General features: G+C 55.3%; 1 protein-coding gene across 1 annotated transcript; it reads left to right on the top strand.

Annotated features, from left to right (window-relative positions):
- Window positions 1–238: 238 nt before the first annotated feature.
- On the top strand, window positions 239–11,753 carry AGT (angiotensinogen). Its single transcript, XM_040242795.1, has 5 exons — window positions 239–365; window positions 4,770–5,626; window positions 8,516–8,783; window positions 10,223–10,367; window positions 11,105–11,753. The coding sequence occupies exons 2-5, from the start codon at window positions 4,798–4,800 to the stop codon at window positions 11,291–11,293; spliced, it is 1,431 nt and encodes a 476-aa protein (XP_040098729.1). The 5' UTR covers window positions 239–365; window positions 4,770–4,797; the 3' UTR covers window positions 11,294–11,753.
- Window positions 11,754–13,287: the final 1,534 nt, after the last annotated feature.

The following is a 13,287-nucleotide window of genomic DNA, read 5'->3' as shown; positions in this document are numbered from 1 at the left end:
ACACCACAATCCACATGGGATTCTCCCGTGTCCCACAACAGCAGCCCCAGGCCGAGCAAACTTCAGGAAATGTGTAACTTGACTGTGTACTGGTTCACTGTCAGCAGCGACAGTGTATCGATCACCCTGGATTCCTGGAAGGAGGCCCATCCTAAGAGTCGCCTGGCCTGGCATTTGTCCCTCTAGCTGGGAGGCTGCTGCGGCCCCCACCCCCACGGCCTGGCCAAGTCACGTAAACACCCTCCCCCCAGCCTGAGCACAGGCCAGTCTGGGAACGGCTCCATCCCCACCCCTCAGACATAAATAGGGCCTCGGTGGCCCAGCCAGAGGAAGAGGCCACCCTGTCTTGAGGACAAGAGCAGAAGGTGAGTGGGGGCCCTCTCCATACACAGCCCTCCCCAGCTCTCTTCACACAGCTGCCTTGTTTGCTGGTAGGAGGAATCTGGGCGTTCTGGTGGACAGGTGTGGGGGAGAGCTGCTGGAAGCCTGTGGCTAAAGTGCACCCAGGAACCAGGGGACAGCGGTGACCTGGGCTGCAGGGGACATCACCACTGCAGACTCGGAGGGTGCCTCTCCCCTGGGCACAGGCTGTCCCTGCCCTGAGCGTATCACGGGTCTCACCAGAGGAACTGCTCCTTTCAGCAGCAGGCGGGCTGGCAGGGTCCTCCGCTCTCTCTGAGCAGGGCTGGGTCCTAGGGGGCTGGCGCAGAAGGAGTACCCTGGGTCCTCCTCCAGCCTGAGGACGAGCAAGGCTTGTGCAGGCACTGGAGCTGGGGAGAAGGGCATCCCCGCAGGGCTCAGCGGAGCAGTGGTCTATTTCCCTGCCGCTCTTTGGAGGCAGTGCCGGCTCTGGTCCTGGGTTCAAGGCCTGGGTCTGAGTAGTCAAGTTCATCACTCTGCCTCCCAAGCCTTGGTTTGCTTGTCTATGAAATGGAACCAACGGCAATACCTGGTCTCCCTTTCTCGGGAACTATGCTATAAATTAAGAGTGCTAATACCTGATAGTGCTTTCTAAACTTTAGAATAAACTAAAAAGACACAGTCTTGTTCAAAAGTAGTATAGATCAGTGCTTCAGTGTATGGAGTATGGAGTCAGGGGCTCTGGGCTCGAATACTGATCTGTCTCTTACCAGCTGTGTGAACTTGAGCAAGTCTCCAAACCTGTCTGTTCATCTGCAGCACAGCCTTATTTAGCCACCACTTACTGTATTTTTGGGAATGTGGGGCACATCAGTAAGCAAAACAGCAAGAACCTCAGTCCTACGGGATCTGCATCCGTGTGGAAGGAGACAGGCGGTAAATGCTAACCATGACAGACACACGAGTAACGCGGTGATCAGAGCTGCAGGTGACTAGCACCACAGGCGGAGAAGGCACTGGCAGCCCACTCCAGTGCTCTTGCCTGGAGGATCCCAGGGACGGGGGAGCCTGGCGGGCTGCCGTCTATGGGGTCGCCAAGAGTCGGGCACGACTGAGGCGACTTAGCAGCAGCAGCACCACAGGGAGAGGAGAGGAGGGCAGGGGGAGTGAGTTCAGAGTGCCAGGCGTGGAGGGCCAGTCGAAGGGTGAAATCGGTGGTGGGGAGGCCCAGACAAGAAGGTAGGCTGCTGTGAGGATTCAGACTTGGCCCCTGAAGTCACTGAAGCCGTGAGCAGCCTTGTACTTGTGTTTGCTTACCATCCTCATCAGCCTTGAGCACAAGCCCTGAGATGTAAGAAGCCTTGCAGGAGAGGCTGGTCAAGGGGGAGGCCAGGTAGAGGCAGGTGGAAGAGAAAACCCAAGGTGTGGCTGTCAGGCTGGGAAGCTGTGCGCTGACTTGGCACCCAGGCCAGTGAGACAGACCACAACCGAGAGCAAACAACGGTCTCTGTTCTACCTGGTAAATCACCTGAAACGGGGCCTGTGCCTGCAGGAAGCTGGGAGGCGGCTGCGATCACCTGCATGGCCCCAGCCCAGGACCCTTAGGCCTGTTCCTGAAGGATTCTCCACACTCAGGCCCCGCCAGTTTCCCCTGGAGAGGGGTCAATGGGCAACTTAGGCCTGCCTGACAGGAAGGTCTATGAAGAGAGACGCTTCTGTCCTTTTTTTCCGTGTTGTGTAATTCCCTGTGGGAACAGTGGGTGGAGTCAAACAGCCTGGAAGGAGAGTAGGTGGCAGTTAAGATCAGAGGTCAGAATTCCCTTGGCAATTTGACACTTAGAGCAGAGCAGGAACACAGCGCGTGCTAGCCAGATGCCCTCACCAAGCGGCTGCAGTCACTGCACGCGACCAGGCACGCGCGGGCGGCTAGGAGCCAGCGAGGCTTCGAGGCGACCTGGAATCGGTGGTGATGGACCATAGCTCCAAGGAGGCCCAGGCCAGCTCGGGGAGGGCAGGAGAGAGTGAGCGGGGATGGGAAGGCTGAGCGGCTGCCTGGTAGCACAGCACTGCCCTTCCCTCAAGATGAAGGAGGGGTCATATAGAAGCTGCTTGAGCGGAACGAACCCATAAAGGGAATATTCACTCTCTCAGTGAGAACCATCGCTGAAAGAGCCAGCAGAGCCGACCCAGGGGCCTTTTCTCCCAGGAGCTCAGCCCACGCCCATTCTCTTGGCTGGAAGCGAGGCTGAGGCAGAGGTGCTGAGCACTGTCCCACCTCACCTGTCCCAGGTGAGGCAGGGAGAGCTTCTGCGCGGTGGAGGCGCCTCCTGGGGAGACTGGGCACAGCCCGGTGAAGTCTGGCTGCTGCTGAATGGGCTCGGGCACAGACGACTCGAGCCCCTTGGGGATTTACTCTGCAGGGCGGGTGCGCGCTAGGGAGGGGGTTGAGACAGGCAGGGGTGTCTGGGCTTCCCCAGGTTGAGTCTATGGTGCTTAATTCCAGCTGCATGTTAGGGCCACCGGGAGACTAAAAACCGTTTCTCAGACCCTTCCCAGGGTCACTTAATTAGCATCTCTGGAAGTGAGACTCAGATTGTAATAGTTTCTCAGGCTTTCTGGGTGAGTCCTGTGCGCACTGGGGTGGAGAATAACCTGTGAGAGTAAAGCAGGTTGGAGTCAGATCTCTGTTACGTCCTTGCTGTGACACGAGCTTGGGGATGTTTCTCTGTATCCCAGAACTCGCCTTTCTGTGTCTGCAAAGAAGTGGAACAGTCTTAGCTCCTGTGACACGTTAGACTGGATAATCTACGGGAAAGAGCTTCTGTGAACTGCCATGTGCCAAACAAATACGAGATCTCCATTCTAAATTATACACCTTGGCTGGGGAAATAAGGGAACATTTCCCGCACAGCTGGATTATTTTCTTGTCAGGCTAATTTGTAACACAGGAGAAACCTCTGTATGAGTTGGTCTTGTATTCCAAAATGGTTTACCAGCTACCCTAGGACTTGGAGCCCCACAAAGACCCCTGCTGCCTCACATTTTGTTCTTTGGGGAAAATTTATAGCCTTGAACAGGTGGGCATATTGGTGTTATGGGCTGCCACCGCAGAGCCACAGACTGGAGTTTAGACAGAAGAAATCTGTATTCTCTTGATTCTGGAGGCCGGGAGTTGACAGGGTTGGTTTCTTCCGAGGCTCCTTTCCTGGGCTTGCAGGTGGTCTCCTGGCCGTCTGCCCCTAATGCTTTCATGCGGTTCTCCCTGTGTCCTGATCTCCTTTTCTTATAGGGACACCGGTCAGACTGGATTAATGCCCACCCTAAAGGCCTCATTAAACCTAGCTTACCTCTTTAAAGACTGTCTCCAAATACAGTCACATTTTGAGGTACTAGGGGTCAGGACTTTGTTAACAAAAATAATCACTAAATAATCTATAATAAGAATAGACAACTGTTGTATTTGAGCCAAACTGAGGCCTATCGCAGAGAGACACAGATTCAGGAAGCACTTGAGTTGTGTTCCACGAGACAAAAAAACAGAGGAGGCTTATGAAGGCAGAAACTGCAAAATTACGTACGTTGTTTGTCAAGAATTAGGACTGGAACTGGCAAGTAAGGGTGTTTGTTAAGCAAGGATTGTTTGGGATTCAAAACGGTTGCATAGTTACAAGGCGAGACCTTGAGACCAGAAGGTTGCAGCTGGCAGCTACGACTATGGTCTGTTATCATTCAGGAAATTCAAGTTCTCAGTGATATAGGAACATGTCTGAAACAACATCCCCAATGGCCACCAGATCCATTTTGGATAAACCAGAATGATTTCTCCATACTTCAGTATGTAAAAATTTCTTCCATCAACTTTGACATATGAATTTTTAAACTTTTGCATAACAACTATCATGAAACTTTTTTTTACTCAAAGTAATCCTTTAAAAATAAATTAAGATGCTTCCATATTATTCTTTTGCTAAGCATGTAATTATTGACTGAAGCATCATACCACTAAGTAACAAAGGTAAAAATGTATCAGCCGCTTACATATTCTTGACAAAAAACACCTGCAGTATTTTGTGAAAACATGTGTTTACATTAAAAATAACCCCATTTCGTATTTTTTCTTTAAAATCCACAAATGTCTTAATATTCAGACATGCTTACCACTTTAAAATTTAAACAAAATAAAACCCAAACCCACCCCCAAAATAAAGCCCCGCAGAAGCCCGGCTCAGCCCACGACAGCGGACTCGCGACTGGGACGCATCTGTAGATGGCTCTCAGAGAGCTTTGAGCCACTTCTTCCCTTTGAAACGCATGAGACAGGGATAGGCGGCTCACGTGCTGACTGGTTGCAGGGAGCATTGCTGGAAGGCACGTAATAACCCCCTTTAACTCTTCACAAAATATTTCAGGAGAGCAGAAGCAAGTGCCCGGTCAGAGATGGCTCCCGTTGGCCTGAGCCTAGGGGCTGCCGTCCTTTGCCTCTCGGCCTGGGCTGGCCTGGCTGCTGGCGACCGGGTGTATATACACCCCTTCCACCTCCTTGTCTACAGCAAGAGCAACTGTGACCAGCTGGAGAAACCCAGTGTGCGGACACCTGCAGACCCGACTTTCACACCTGCACCCATTCAGATCAAGTCATCCCCAGTGGATGAAGAGGCCCTGTGGGAACAGCTGGTTCGAGCCACTGAGAAGCTAGAGGCTGAAGACCGGCTACGGGCCTCAGAGGTGGGGCTGCTGCTCAACTTTGTGGGCTTCCACATGTACAAGACACTGAGCGCGACGTGGAGCGTGGCCAGCGGGCTTGTGTTCTCCCCAGTGGCCCTCTTCAGCACCCTGACCTCTTTCTACATGGGGGCCTTAGACCCCACGGCCAGCAGACTACAGGCATTCCTGGGTGTCCCTGGGGAGGGTCAGGGCTGCACCTCCCGGCTAGACGGCCGCAAGGTCCTGTCCTCCCTGCAGACCATCCAGGGCCTTCTGGTCGCCCAGGGTGGGGCCAGCAGTCAGGCCAGGCTGCTCCTGTCCACGGTGGTTGGCCTGTTCACAGCCCCTGGCCTGCACCTGAAGCAGCCCTTTGTGCAGGGCCTCTCTTCCTTTGCCCCCATCACTCTCCCACGCTCACTAGACTTGTCCACGGACCCAAATCTCGCTGCTGAGAAGATCAACGGGTTCATGCAGGCAGTGACGGGGTGGAATATGGGCAGACCCCTGACAGCGGTCAGCCCAGACAGCACCCTGCTCTTCAATGCCTACATCCACTTCCAAGGTAAGGTCAGCCCTCGGCGGGGCTCTGCCCCTGGCCAGGGCAGGAGGGCGGCGGTTCTCTTTCTGTATGAACTTACTGTCTAGCGTCTCAGTTCAGCTGAGCAGGGCCACGCCTGGAGATGGGCGAGGGGGCAGATGAGCAAGTGCCTGGGACCACCCTTACAGGGTACCAAGTGGCTGCCCCACTGAGCTCCTTGGATGAGCATTATCTGAGCATTGGCCTCCCCATCTGCCACCCTATGTGCCACTGCTATGCTGAATCCTTTTACTTTCATCATTGGACCCCCTAGAGATGCGGTGAAGAGGTATGATTGCCTTTGTTTACCAGTGACAAAAAAGACTCAGAAAAACAAAGTGACTGCTCCTGATGTCACACCCACAAGCAGGGGCCTGGTTTCTGAACACATACCTTGTGGCCCAGCTCCACACACAGAAGGGCTGGGCTCCTGTCTGTTGAGGTCAAGGGATCTTGTCCTTGAGAAGTTCACTGTCCCATGCAAAAATAACCAGTTTGTTTGCTGGGATCATTTTCATATTGGGAGAAGGTTATTACCAAAATAATGCCTAACACACAAGTTGTTCTTTCATTCAGAAAAGATGATTGGGGATGTATTACTTGCAAGACTCTGAGCTGGTGTTTCAGAGCGGAGAATAGGGAGACAGCACAAGCCCCGACTCAGCTTGCTGACTGTGGTTAACCAGAAAGCTGGATCCCACAGGCCAATGCCTCAGCCCCAGAGCTGAAGGCAAGGTGCTTTGGGCAGGTGCCTGGGGCTCAGAGTGCTCGGGGAAGGGTGTCACCTGGGAGAGGACAGAAGGAAGGCTGGGAAATGGTGCAAGACTGCAAAGGTCAGGGCAAGGAACCAGAACAGGGGCGATTTTGTTTGGCCTGAGCTCAGAGGAAGAGAATGGGATCAGTGTTAGGCAAGGCCAGAGAGATGGGTCAAGGCCAGATTTTGAGACTTTGAATGTGCTAATGGGAGGTTGGAGTTGTGGGTGGCTGGGAGCTGGGCGCCAGCCATTCTGCTCAGAGGTCCCTGGCCTGTGCTATGGGGACTGGAGGCAGGGAGAGTGGTTGGAAGGTTATGCAGTTGCTCAGCAAACGGTTCCAGGAACAAGACTCTGAGGCTCTGTGAGTGGCTGAGTGGGCCGGGGAAGCTGTGTGTGAGGTCCCAGCAACATATGAACAAGTAGAACTGAGAGACACGGACGTCGGCGGCTGGAAGGCAGAACTGTGGGGACAGAGGAAGGTTGACCAGAACACAGTTGTTTCCTGACTCTGACAATAACCTGGAGGTCTGAAAAGCTGCCAAGAGGAGGCAGCAGGCTGCCCCTGGGAGCAGGAGGAGGTGACAGCCCAGGACCGTGCAGATCCTGGAACTGACAGGGCTTGGGGGCAGCGCCCAGTCAGGGACCACATGGCTGAGGGTGGCTGCCCCCCATGTAGGACCGAGGGGGCCCCTGGGCTGAGCCAAGAGTCGCTAACAGGTGCCCAGGAGGACAGCTCAGTGAGAAAGGCCGGCTTCCCAAAAGGCAAAGTCAGAGAGAGCCACTGGCCCAGAAATGGGCCTCACCTGTTGTCCTAACCTGGCGAGATGTTCTTAATCTCTGGATGAGGACAGGATGCTGTCCGGTGAGTGAGCAGAGTAGGCGGCAGCTACCCTCGTTTCAGACTCCCATATCTTTTTGGAGGTAGCGTCCTTTCCGCCCCCCGCCATAAACTAACAAGCCTCCTCTCAGTCCTGTGGGCCAGCTTCTTGCGTGCAGCCCTCCTGCAAGCTGAACTTGCCTGAAGACACAGGGATCCCAGGCTAGAGGACAAGGCGGGGCTGGGGACCCTGCCACTCCTATCTCGCAATACCTGGGTGCCCCTCCCCAGCTCCCTACTCCCGCTCCTCCGAGAACTCACAGCCCTGACTCACTTAGTCACCTCTGTTCAGACCTCCAAGTGGCAGATGTCCGGGGCCGCTCCGTGATGGGCTCATCCTCAACTTCACATTGTTCTCCCAGGAACAATCACAGAATTGGGCCTTTCAAGGGGCTAGGAAGACTGCAGAGGGAGGGGATATGGGCCCAGCTGCTGCTATGGAGACAGCCCAAGTGGCAGTGCTTTCAACAACCTGCTCAACAACAGCTGAGTCAGCTGGCAGCTCAGCTCCACAACCCCAAGGCCACAGCCTACTGGCAGGGGTGCGAGCAGAGGGCTTGCCCGTCCCCTCAAGGCCCAGCACAAAGGCTTACACAGCTCACACCCACTGGTCATCCTGGGTCTCTAGCAGCAAAGGGTACCAAGAAATGTGAAGGAATTCTGTACAACGGCACAAGGGTGGATACGTCATTGTGTGTTTGTCTAAACCTGTAAAATGTCCAGGAGTGAACTCTGATGTGAACCGTGGGCTCTGGGTGATGAAGCTGTTCATCAGTGGTAACTAATGTGCCTCCTCATGGAGTTGGTGGGGGGGGGAGGCTGTGTGTTGCTGGGGAGTAGCGGGTATACGGGGAATATCTGCACTTTCCTCTTAATTTTGCTGTGAATCTAAAACTTCTCTAAAAACCAGTGTTTTTGTTTTCTAAAGTGAGCAGGGCAGAGCCCAGGCCTGGGGCCAGGACAGCTCTGGGCCTGGATTTACCTGGTCTGTTACCAGTGGGGTAGGAGTTTCCTCTGTGGGCCTCAGGTTGGGGTCTGGTGTGTTCTTCGTTTTCAACACTGGCAGCTGGTGGATTTTGCAGGAGGAAGGCTTTGTTGGGTGCCCTGGGGCTGGCGAAGCTGTGGGGCCAGGAAGGGGGCTTTGGTGGTGGTGGAGGCTTTAGAGGCATCCCTGCCCCTCGGCTCCACCAGAACCCCGTGCTCTCCCTTACTCTTCCCTGCTGTCTCCTGCTGGGTCCCCAGGAAAGATGAAGGGGTTCTCCCTGCTGCCAGGGCTCAGGGAGTTCTGGGTGGACAACACGACCTCAGTGTCAGTCCCCATGCTCTCCGGCACCGGCACCTTCCACCACTGGAGCGACACCCAGAGCAGCCTCTCCGTGACCCGCCTGCCCCTGAATGCCAACGGCTACCTGCTGCTCATCCAGCCGCACCATAGCCTCGACCTGCGAAAGGTGGAGGCCCTCATCTTCCAGCACAACTTCCTGACCCGAATGAAGAATCTCTCTCCTCGGTATGGCTCCAGGAAACTGCTTGGACCCTCCTGGGCTGCCCCCCAACCCTGGAGAACGGGGCTCTGCGTGGGCTGTTCTGCCCAGGGAGTGGGGGGGCATGGGTGGGCAAGGGCACAGTGTCGGCTGAGTCTTGGGGGCCAGGGGGCGGGTGGGAGAGGTGAGTAGAGGCCTGGGTACCCCCACACAAGCACCCTCTGCAGGCACAGACTCAGCTCTTCTCATCTTCTCTCTCTGTGCGCAGAAGAGGTAGGGGAGGAGGAATCCCCTTCCCTGTGTGCTGACACTTAGCTGCAGGGTTGGGAGGTCCACATCCAACAGGCCCTCTGCTCTGAGACAGGCACTAAGGGGCACAGGGGGCCTCCTGTGGTCAACACTTGTTAAGTCATTTAAAAAAACTGTGAAAGACACATAACATAAAATCGATCACCTGAGCAACTTTTAAGTGTTTATCAACATGACATCAATACCTTCACTTTTTGTGCTATACCATCCATCTTCAGAAACTTTTACTCTTTCCAAACTGGAACTCTGTGCCCAGTAAACACTAACTCCTTATTTCCCCTCCCCCAGCCCCTGACAACCGCCCTTCTACTCTCTGTCTCCACGTGCTGACTGCTCTGTGTACCTCTAATAAGTGGTATGCCAAGTAGTATTTGGCCTATTGTGTTGGGTTTATTCCTCTTAGCATTGTGTCCTTGGGGCTCAGCCACACTGTGTCACGTGTCAGCATTTCCTTCCTTTTTACCGCTTGATAGTATTCCACTGTGTGTATCTGCCACCTTCCGTGTATCCATCCACCCACTGCTGGGACACTTGGGTCCCTTCTACCTTTTGGCTCCTGTGACTAGATTGCTTCAGACACGGCGTGCTGACAGCCATGTACAGTCACTGGAAACTTCGATGGGCTTTCAGGGGTGCCCCAGGAAGGCAGGGCTTCTGTGTGGAAGTGAACTGGCTTAAGTGACACGCCCACACAGAGGCTGACCTTGTGCCTGCCCCCTCCCCTTTCCCTCCCACGTGGAGCTCACCACTGCACCGGAAAGTAATAAGACATGACATTATTTTAGAGGACACCATTTGAGAATTATCCACTGAGTACACTTTCAATGCAGCCAACCGAAAGGAGGAACAGAAGATAGAACTGACAACTATTTACATCAATCCCTCAGAGAGCCCGGCTGCTGAATTTAGTACCTCCCTCTCATAGCATTTCAAATAACATGAAAGCTTGCTCGTGTACTTATTGCTGAACGTTTTCCCAAGACACCCTAGCCGAGTGAACGTGGCGACAGTTCCTCGTTCGGGAGCACACACTTCCTCGTTCAGGAGCACACGCTTCCTCGTTCAGGAGCACACGCTTCCGGGTCTTCTGTGAGCCCAGCGTGCCTAGGGCCTCACACTGTGAGACACCCTTGGTAACCATGTGTCGTCTCCCCAGGGCCATCCACCTGACCATGCCCCAGCTGACACTGAAAGCATCCTATGACCTGCAGGACCTGCTTGCCCAGGCCAAGCTGCCTACCCTGCTGGGCGCCGAGGCAAACCTGGGCAAAATCAGCGATGCCAACCTTAGAGTTGGAAAGGTACTGGGCAGGTGGCATCCATGCCTGCCATTGGCTGTGTGCTCGTGGAGTGGGAGGCACCAGCGAGAGGGACACAGAGGAGGCTTCACCGAGGGGGTGGGGTGTGGGGTTGGGTAGAGGCAATTAGGATGGAGAGGTGTGAGCACGTGGCCAGGAGGCTGTTGGCCCAGAAGGGGGGAGAAGTAGCCAGTGCTCTCTGGGTCTTCCCAAGGACAGCTGGAGAGCAGCAAAACCCTCCCCTGCATGTGTTCGTGGCTCTGCGCAGCCAGGCCTCGCCTTGGGTCCCCTCCAGATCCTACAGCAGGGTCAGGACTAGGGCCTGGAGAGCAGAGTCTTTAGGCTGGCCGCCGGCCCTGGCACTCACCTCCTGGCTTCAGGGAAGCACACAGCAGTGGACGGACTGTCCCAGGAGCACAGGGGTGATGCAACCCCATAGCTGAGAAGTGCCTTAATGCTGGGAGGGTGAGAAGTGGGGGTGGCTCACAGTCCTGGCCTCGGAGCTCTCTGTGGTGTTAGCAGAGAGGGGAAGAAAGCCCTGGCAGGCCAGGGGCCAGGGGCCAAAGACTCCACCTGCCCGGGACAGCAGGGCAAAGTGGAGACGGGCGGGTTTGAGGGACACTTTGGAGAGGAGCCGTCGTGTCCCGTGAGTTGGGTCAAGTGAGGGTGGGCAGGCTGGAGAATGGTCCCCCCTGGGGCCCAGGCCTTCAGGAGTGACGCCTAGGCTCACTGCCTTGCAGGTGCTGAACAGCATTCTTTTTGAACTAAGAGCAGATGGAGAGCAGGCCCCAGAGTCCGTCCCACAGCCGGCCGGGCCAGAGGCCTTGGAGGTGACCTTGAACAGCCCGTTCCTGTTGGCTGTCCTGGAGAGAAGCTCGGCCGCCCTGCACTTCCTGGGCCGCGTGTCCCGTCTGCTGAGCGCTGAGTGAGGTCGCCACCCGTGTCGGTACACGGACGCGCTGAGAGCAGCCGCTCCTCAGGAAATGCGTACCGTGTACAGTGAGCAGCCTTCAGGTGGTGGTGGTGGACGCCGGGCCACGAGCCCACGTTTTGCACGGGCCACTGCTTCTGATAAGAGTTGGAACACGTCAGCTTGACTGTGAAACCAAAAATGGTTTCCTTTTTCACTGAGAGCAAAATTGGGCATTAAAATTAAAACACCCCTTTCTCACTGCCGCAGGCTTACCTTTGGCTCATTGACGGTAACGATGACCTGCACGTGGCCCCCCAACGCCTTCCTTTCTCTGGGTTTCTGTTTTCCCTTCCCGATACTTGCGGTTTCTGAAAAACACATCATGAAGAAAACACAAGTGAATGTATGTTAATCCGTAATCCCTGGCTGCTTATCCCTGTGTTACTAATAAATGTCTTGCAACAATAAACAAAAAAGAAAAATTCTTTCACTTGGCAGCAGCAGGACAAATATGTGTGAGGTAGCTAGCAGGCTGTAGTGTACCAACACAAGGGCTTTTTAGGGCCTGGGGCCCTGTTTGCATGGGGCTTTCATGAAGGCACAGGCTGTCCTCAGCCTTGTCTGGAGAAGTTCTTGGCGGTGGTGAGCCGCTGCACAGACCTCGCTTGGCAAAACTGGGCAGGGGACAGCTGTCACTCGTCCTCCTCGCCCCCACTGGAGTGCTGTTCACACAGTGCCTGGAATCGGAAGATGGAGAAAGAAATCTTCACCCAGGAACATGGGCACATGTCCCCCGCAGCGGGGTCCCCACCTTCTAAATCCTGGGAAGGAGGTGGGCCTGTGCTGTCTCCCCGTGACTGTGAAATGGACAGAAAGCACCTTCTCTCCCTCGCTTCCATGGATACTCAGAGGACCAAGTAGGCTTGCACTATCACAGGGGTCAAGGAGCAGGGTTGGGGACAGGGGAGCTGTCTGCGGTGGTGTCTGCAGTCTGCTTGCAGGCGCTGCCCAGTCTGCCCTGGCGGACCATGGCAGCTATTCCAAGGGTCCGGCTCGCCCAGAGGGAGCTGTGAGGGTGGAGGCAGGGTCTGCACCTGGTCCAAGGCCAGCATCTCAGGCTCTCTCCCCACACAGCCAAGGGCCTTCTGCAGCTGGAAACCCTCTGCCCAGTTTCGACATCAGGGGAGACGGCTGTCCTTCCCAGCTCCGTGGGCCTCAGAGGCTTCTAGTCTGCTGCGCCGGGCACACGAGGCAGCATGGGATTGCTTAGAAGCAGGGGTTCCAGACACAGCGGCTGGCAGGAGTCCAGATACTAACCCAGAGCCACTGATTTTGGCTCTCTGGGCCTCCCCATTCTTATTTGTAAAATGGGAAATGCTTGGGTGAATAAATGAAAAATAACCACCAGTACATCAATGGACCTTAGTCCATACAGAGTTCGTGACTTCCATCCTGTCTAGAAGTCCTGTTCCACAGAACTACAGCAGGGACTGGGGTGCCTACCTGTGGGCAGCTGTAGCAAGCTGAATAATGGCACCCAGAGACAGCCAGGTCCCAGACCCTAGCATCCAGGAGCATGAGCTTAGATGGCAAAGGGGCTCTGCAGACGTGATTAAAGGTCTTGAGAGGTGATCCTGGACTGCTGCTGAGCTCTCAGTGCGGCCACAGCCATCACTGTCACAGGGAGGAACAGAGAGACAGAAGAGGAGAAAGCACCCGTGGCCACAGTGCCAGTTGGGAGCACAGCCCCAGGAGGCTTGAAAGGCAAGGACAGGACCCTCTGTAGAGCCTCGTGGGAGTGCTGCCCCGGGAGCCTGAGAGAGGCAGGCCCTCGGGCCCCACCCAGACCCCCTGGGTCACGACGCGCACCTTCATGGGAGGCCCAGGGGTCACACCAGAGTTTAGGGGGCACTGCTCTAAGTGACGCTCAAAGCCTCCCCTCCACATACAGGCCCGCAAAGGGAACGTGGCCACAGCCGGACAGGGCTCACCTCTCCTCCACACACAGGC

This window comes from Oryx dammah, unplaced genomic scaffold (assembly GCF_014754425.2).
Source record: "Oryx dammah isolate SB20612 unplaced genomic scaffold, SCBI_Odam_1.1 HiC_scaffold_6, whole genome shotgun sequence".
NCBI lineage: Eukaryota > Metazoa > Chordata > Mammalia > Artiodactyla > Bovidae > Oryx > Oryx dammah.
Note: the sequence above shows the minus strand (reverse complement) of the source record. Positions and strands in the feature narration are given on the sequence as shown.

Bases quoted from the DNA above. Each gene is read 5' to 3' on its own strand.
- AGT (XM_040242795.1), top strand. From the start codon at position 4,798: ATGGCTCCCGTTGGCCTGAGCCTAGGGGCTGCCGTCCTTTGCCTCTCG. The intron at 5,627-8,515 runs GTAAGGTCAGCC...CTGGGTCCCCAG, and splicing joins TGCCTACATCCACTTCCAAG to GAAAGATGAAGGGGTTCTCC. The intron at 10,368-11,104 runs GTACTGGGCAGG...ACTGCCTTGCAG, and splicing joins CCAACCTTAGAGTTGGAAAG to GTGCTGAACAGCATTCTTTT.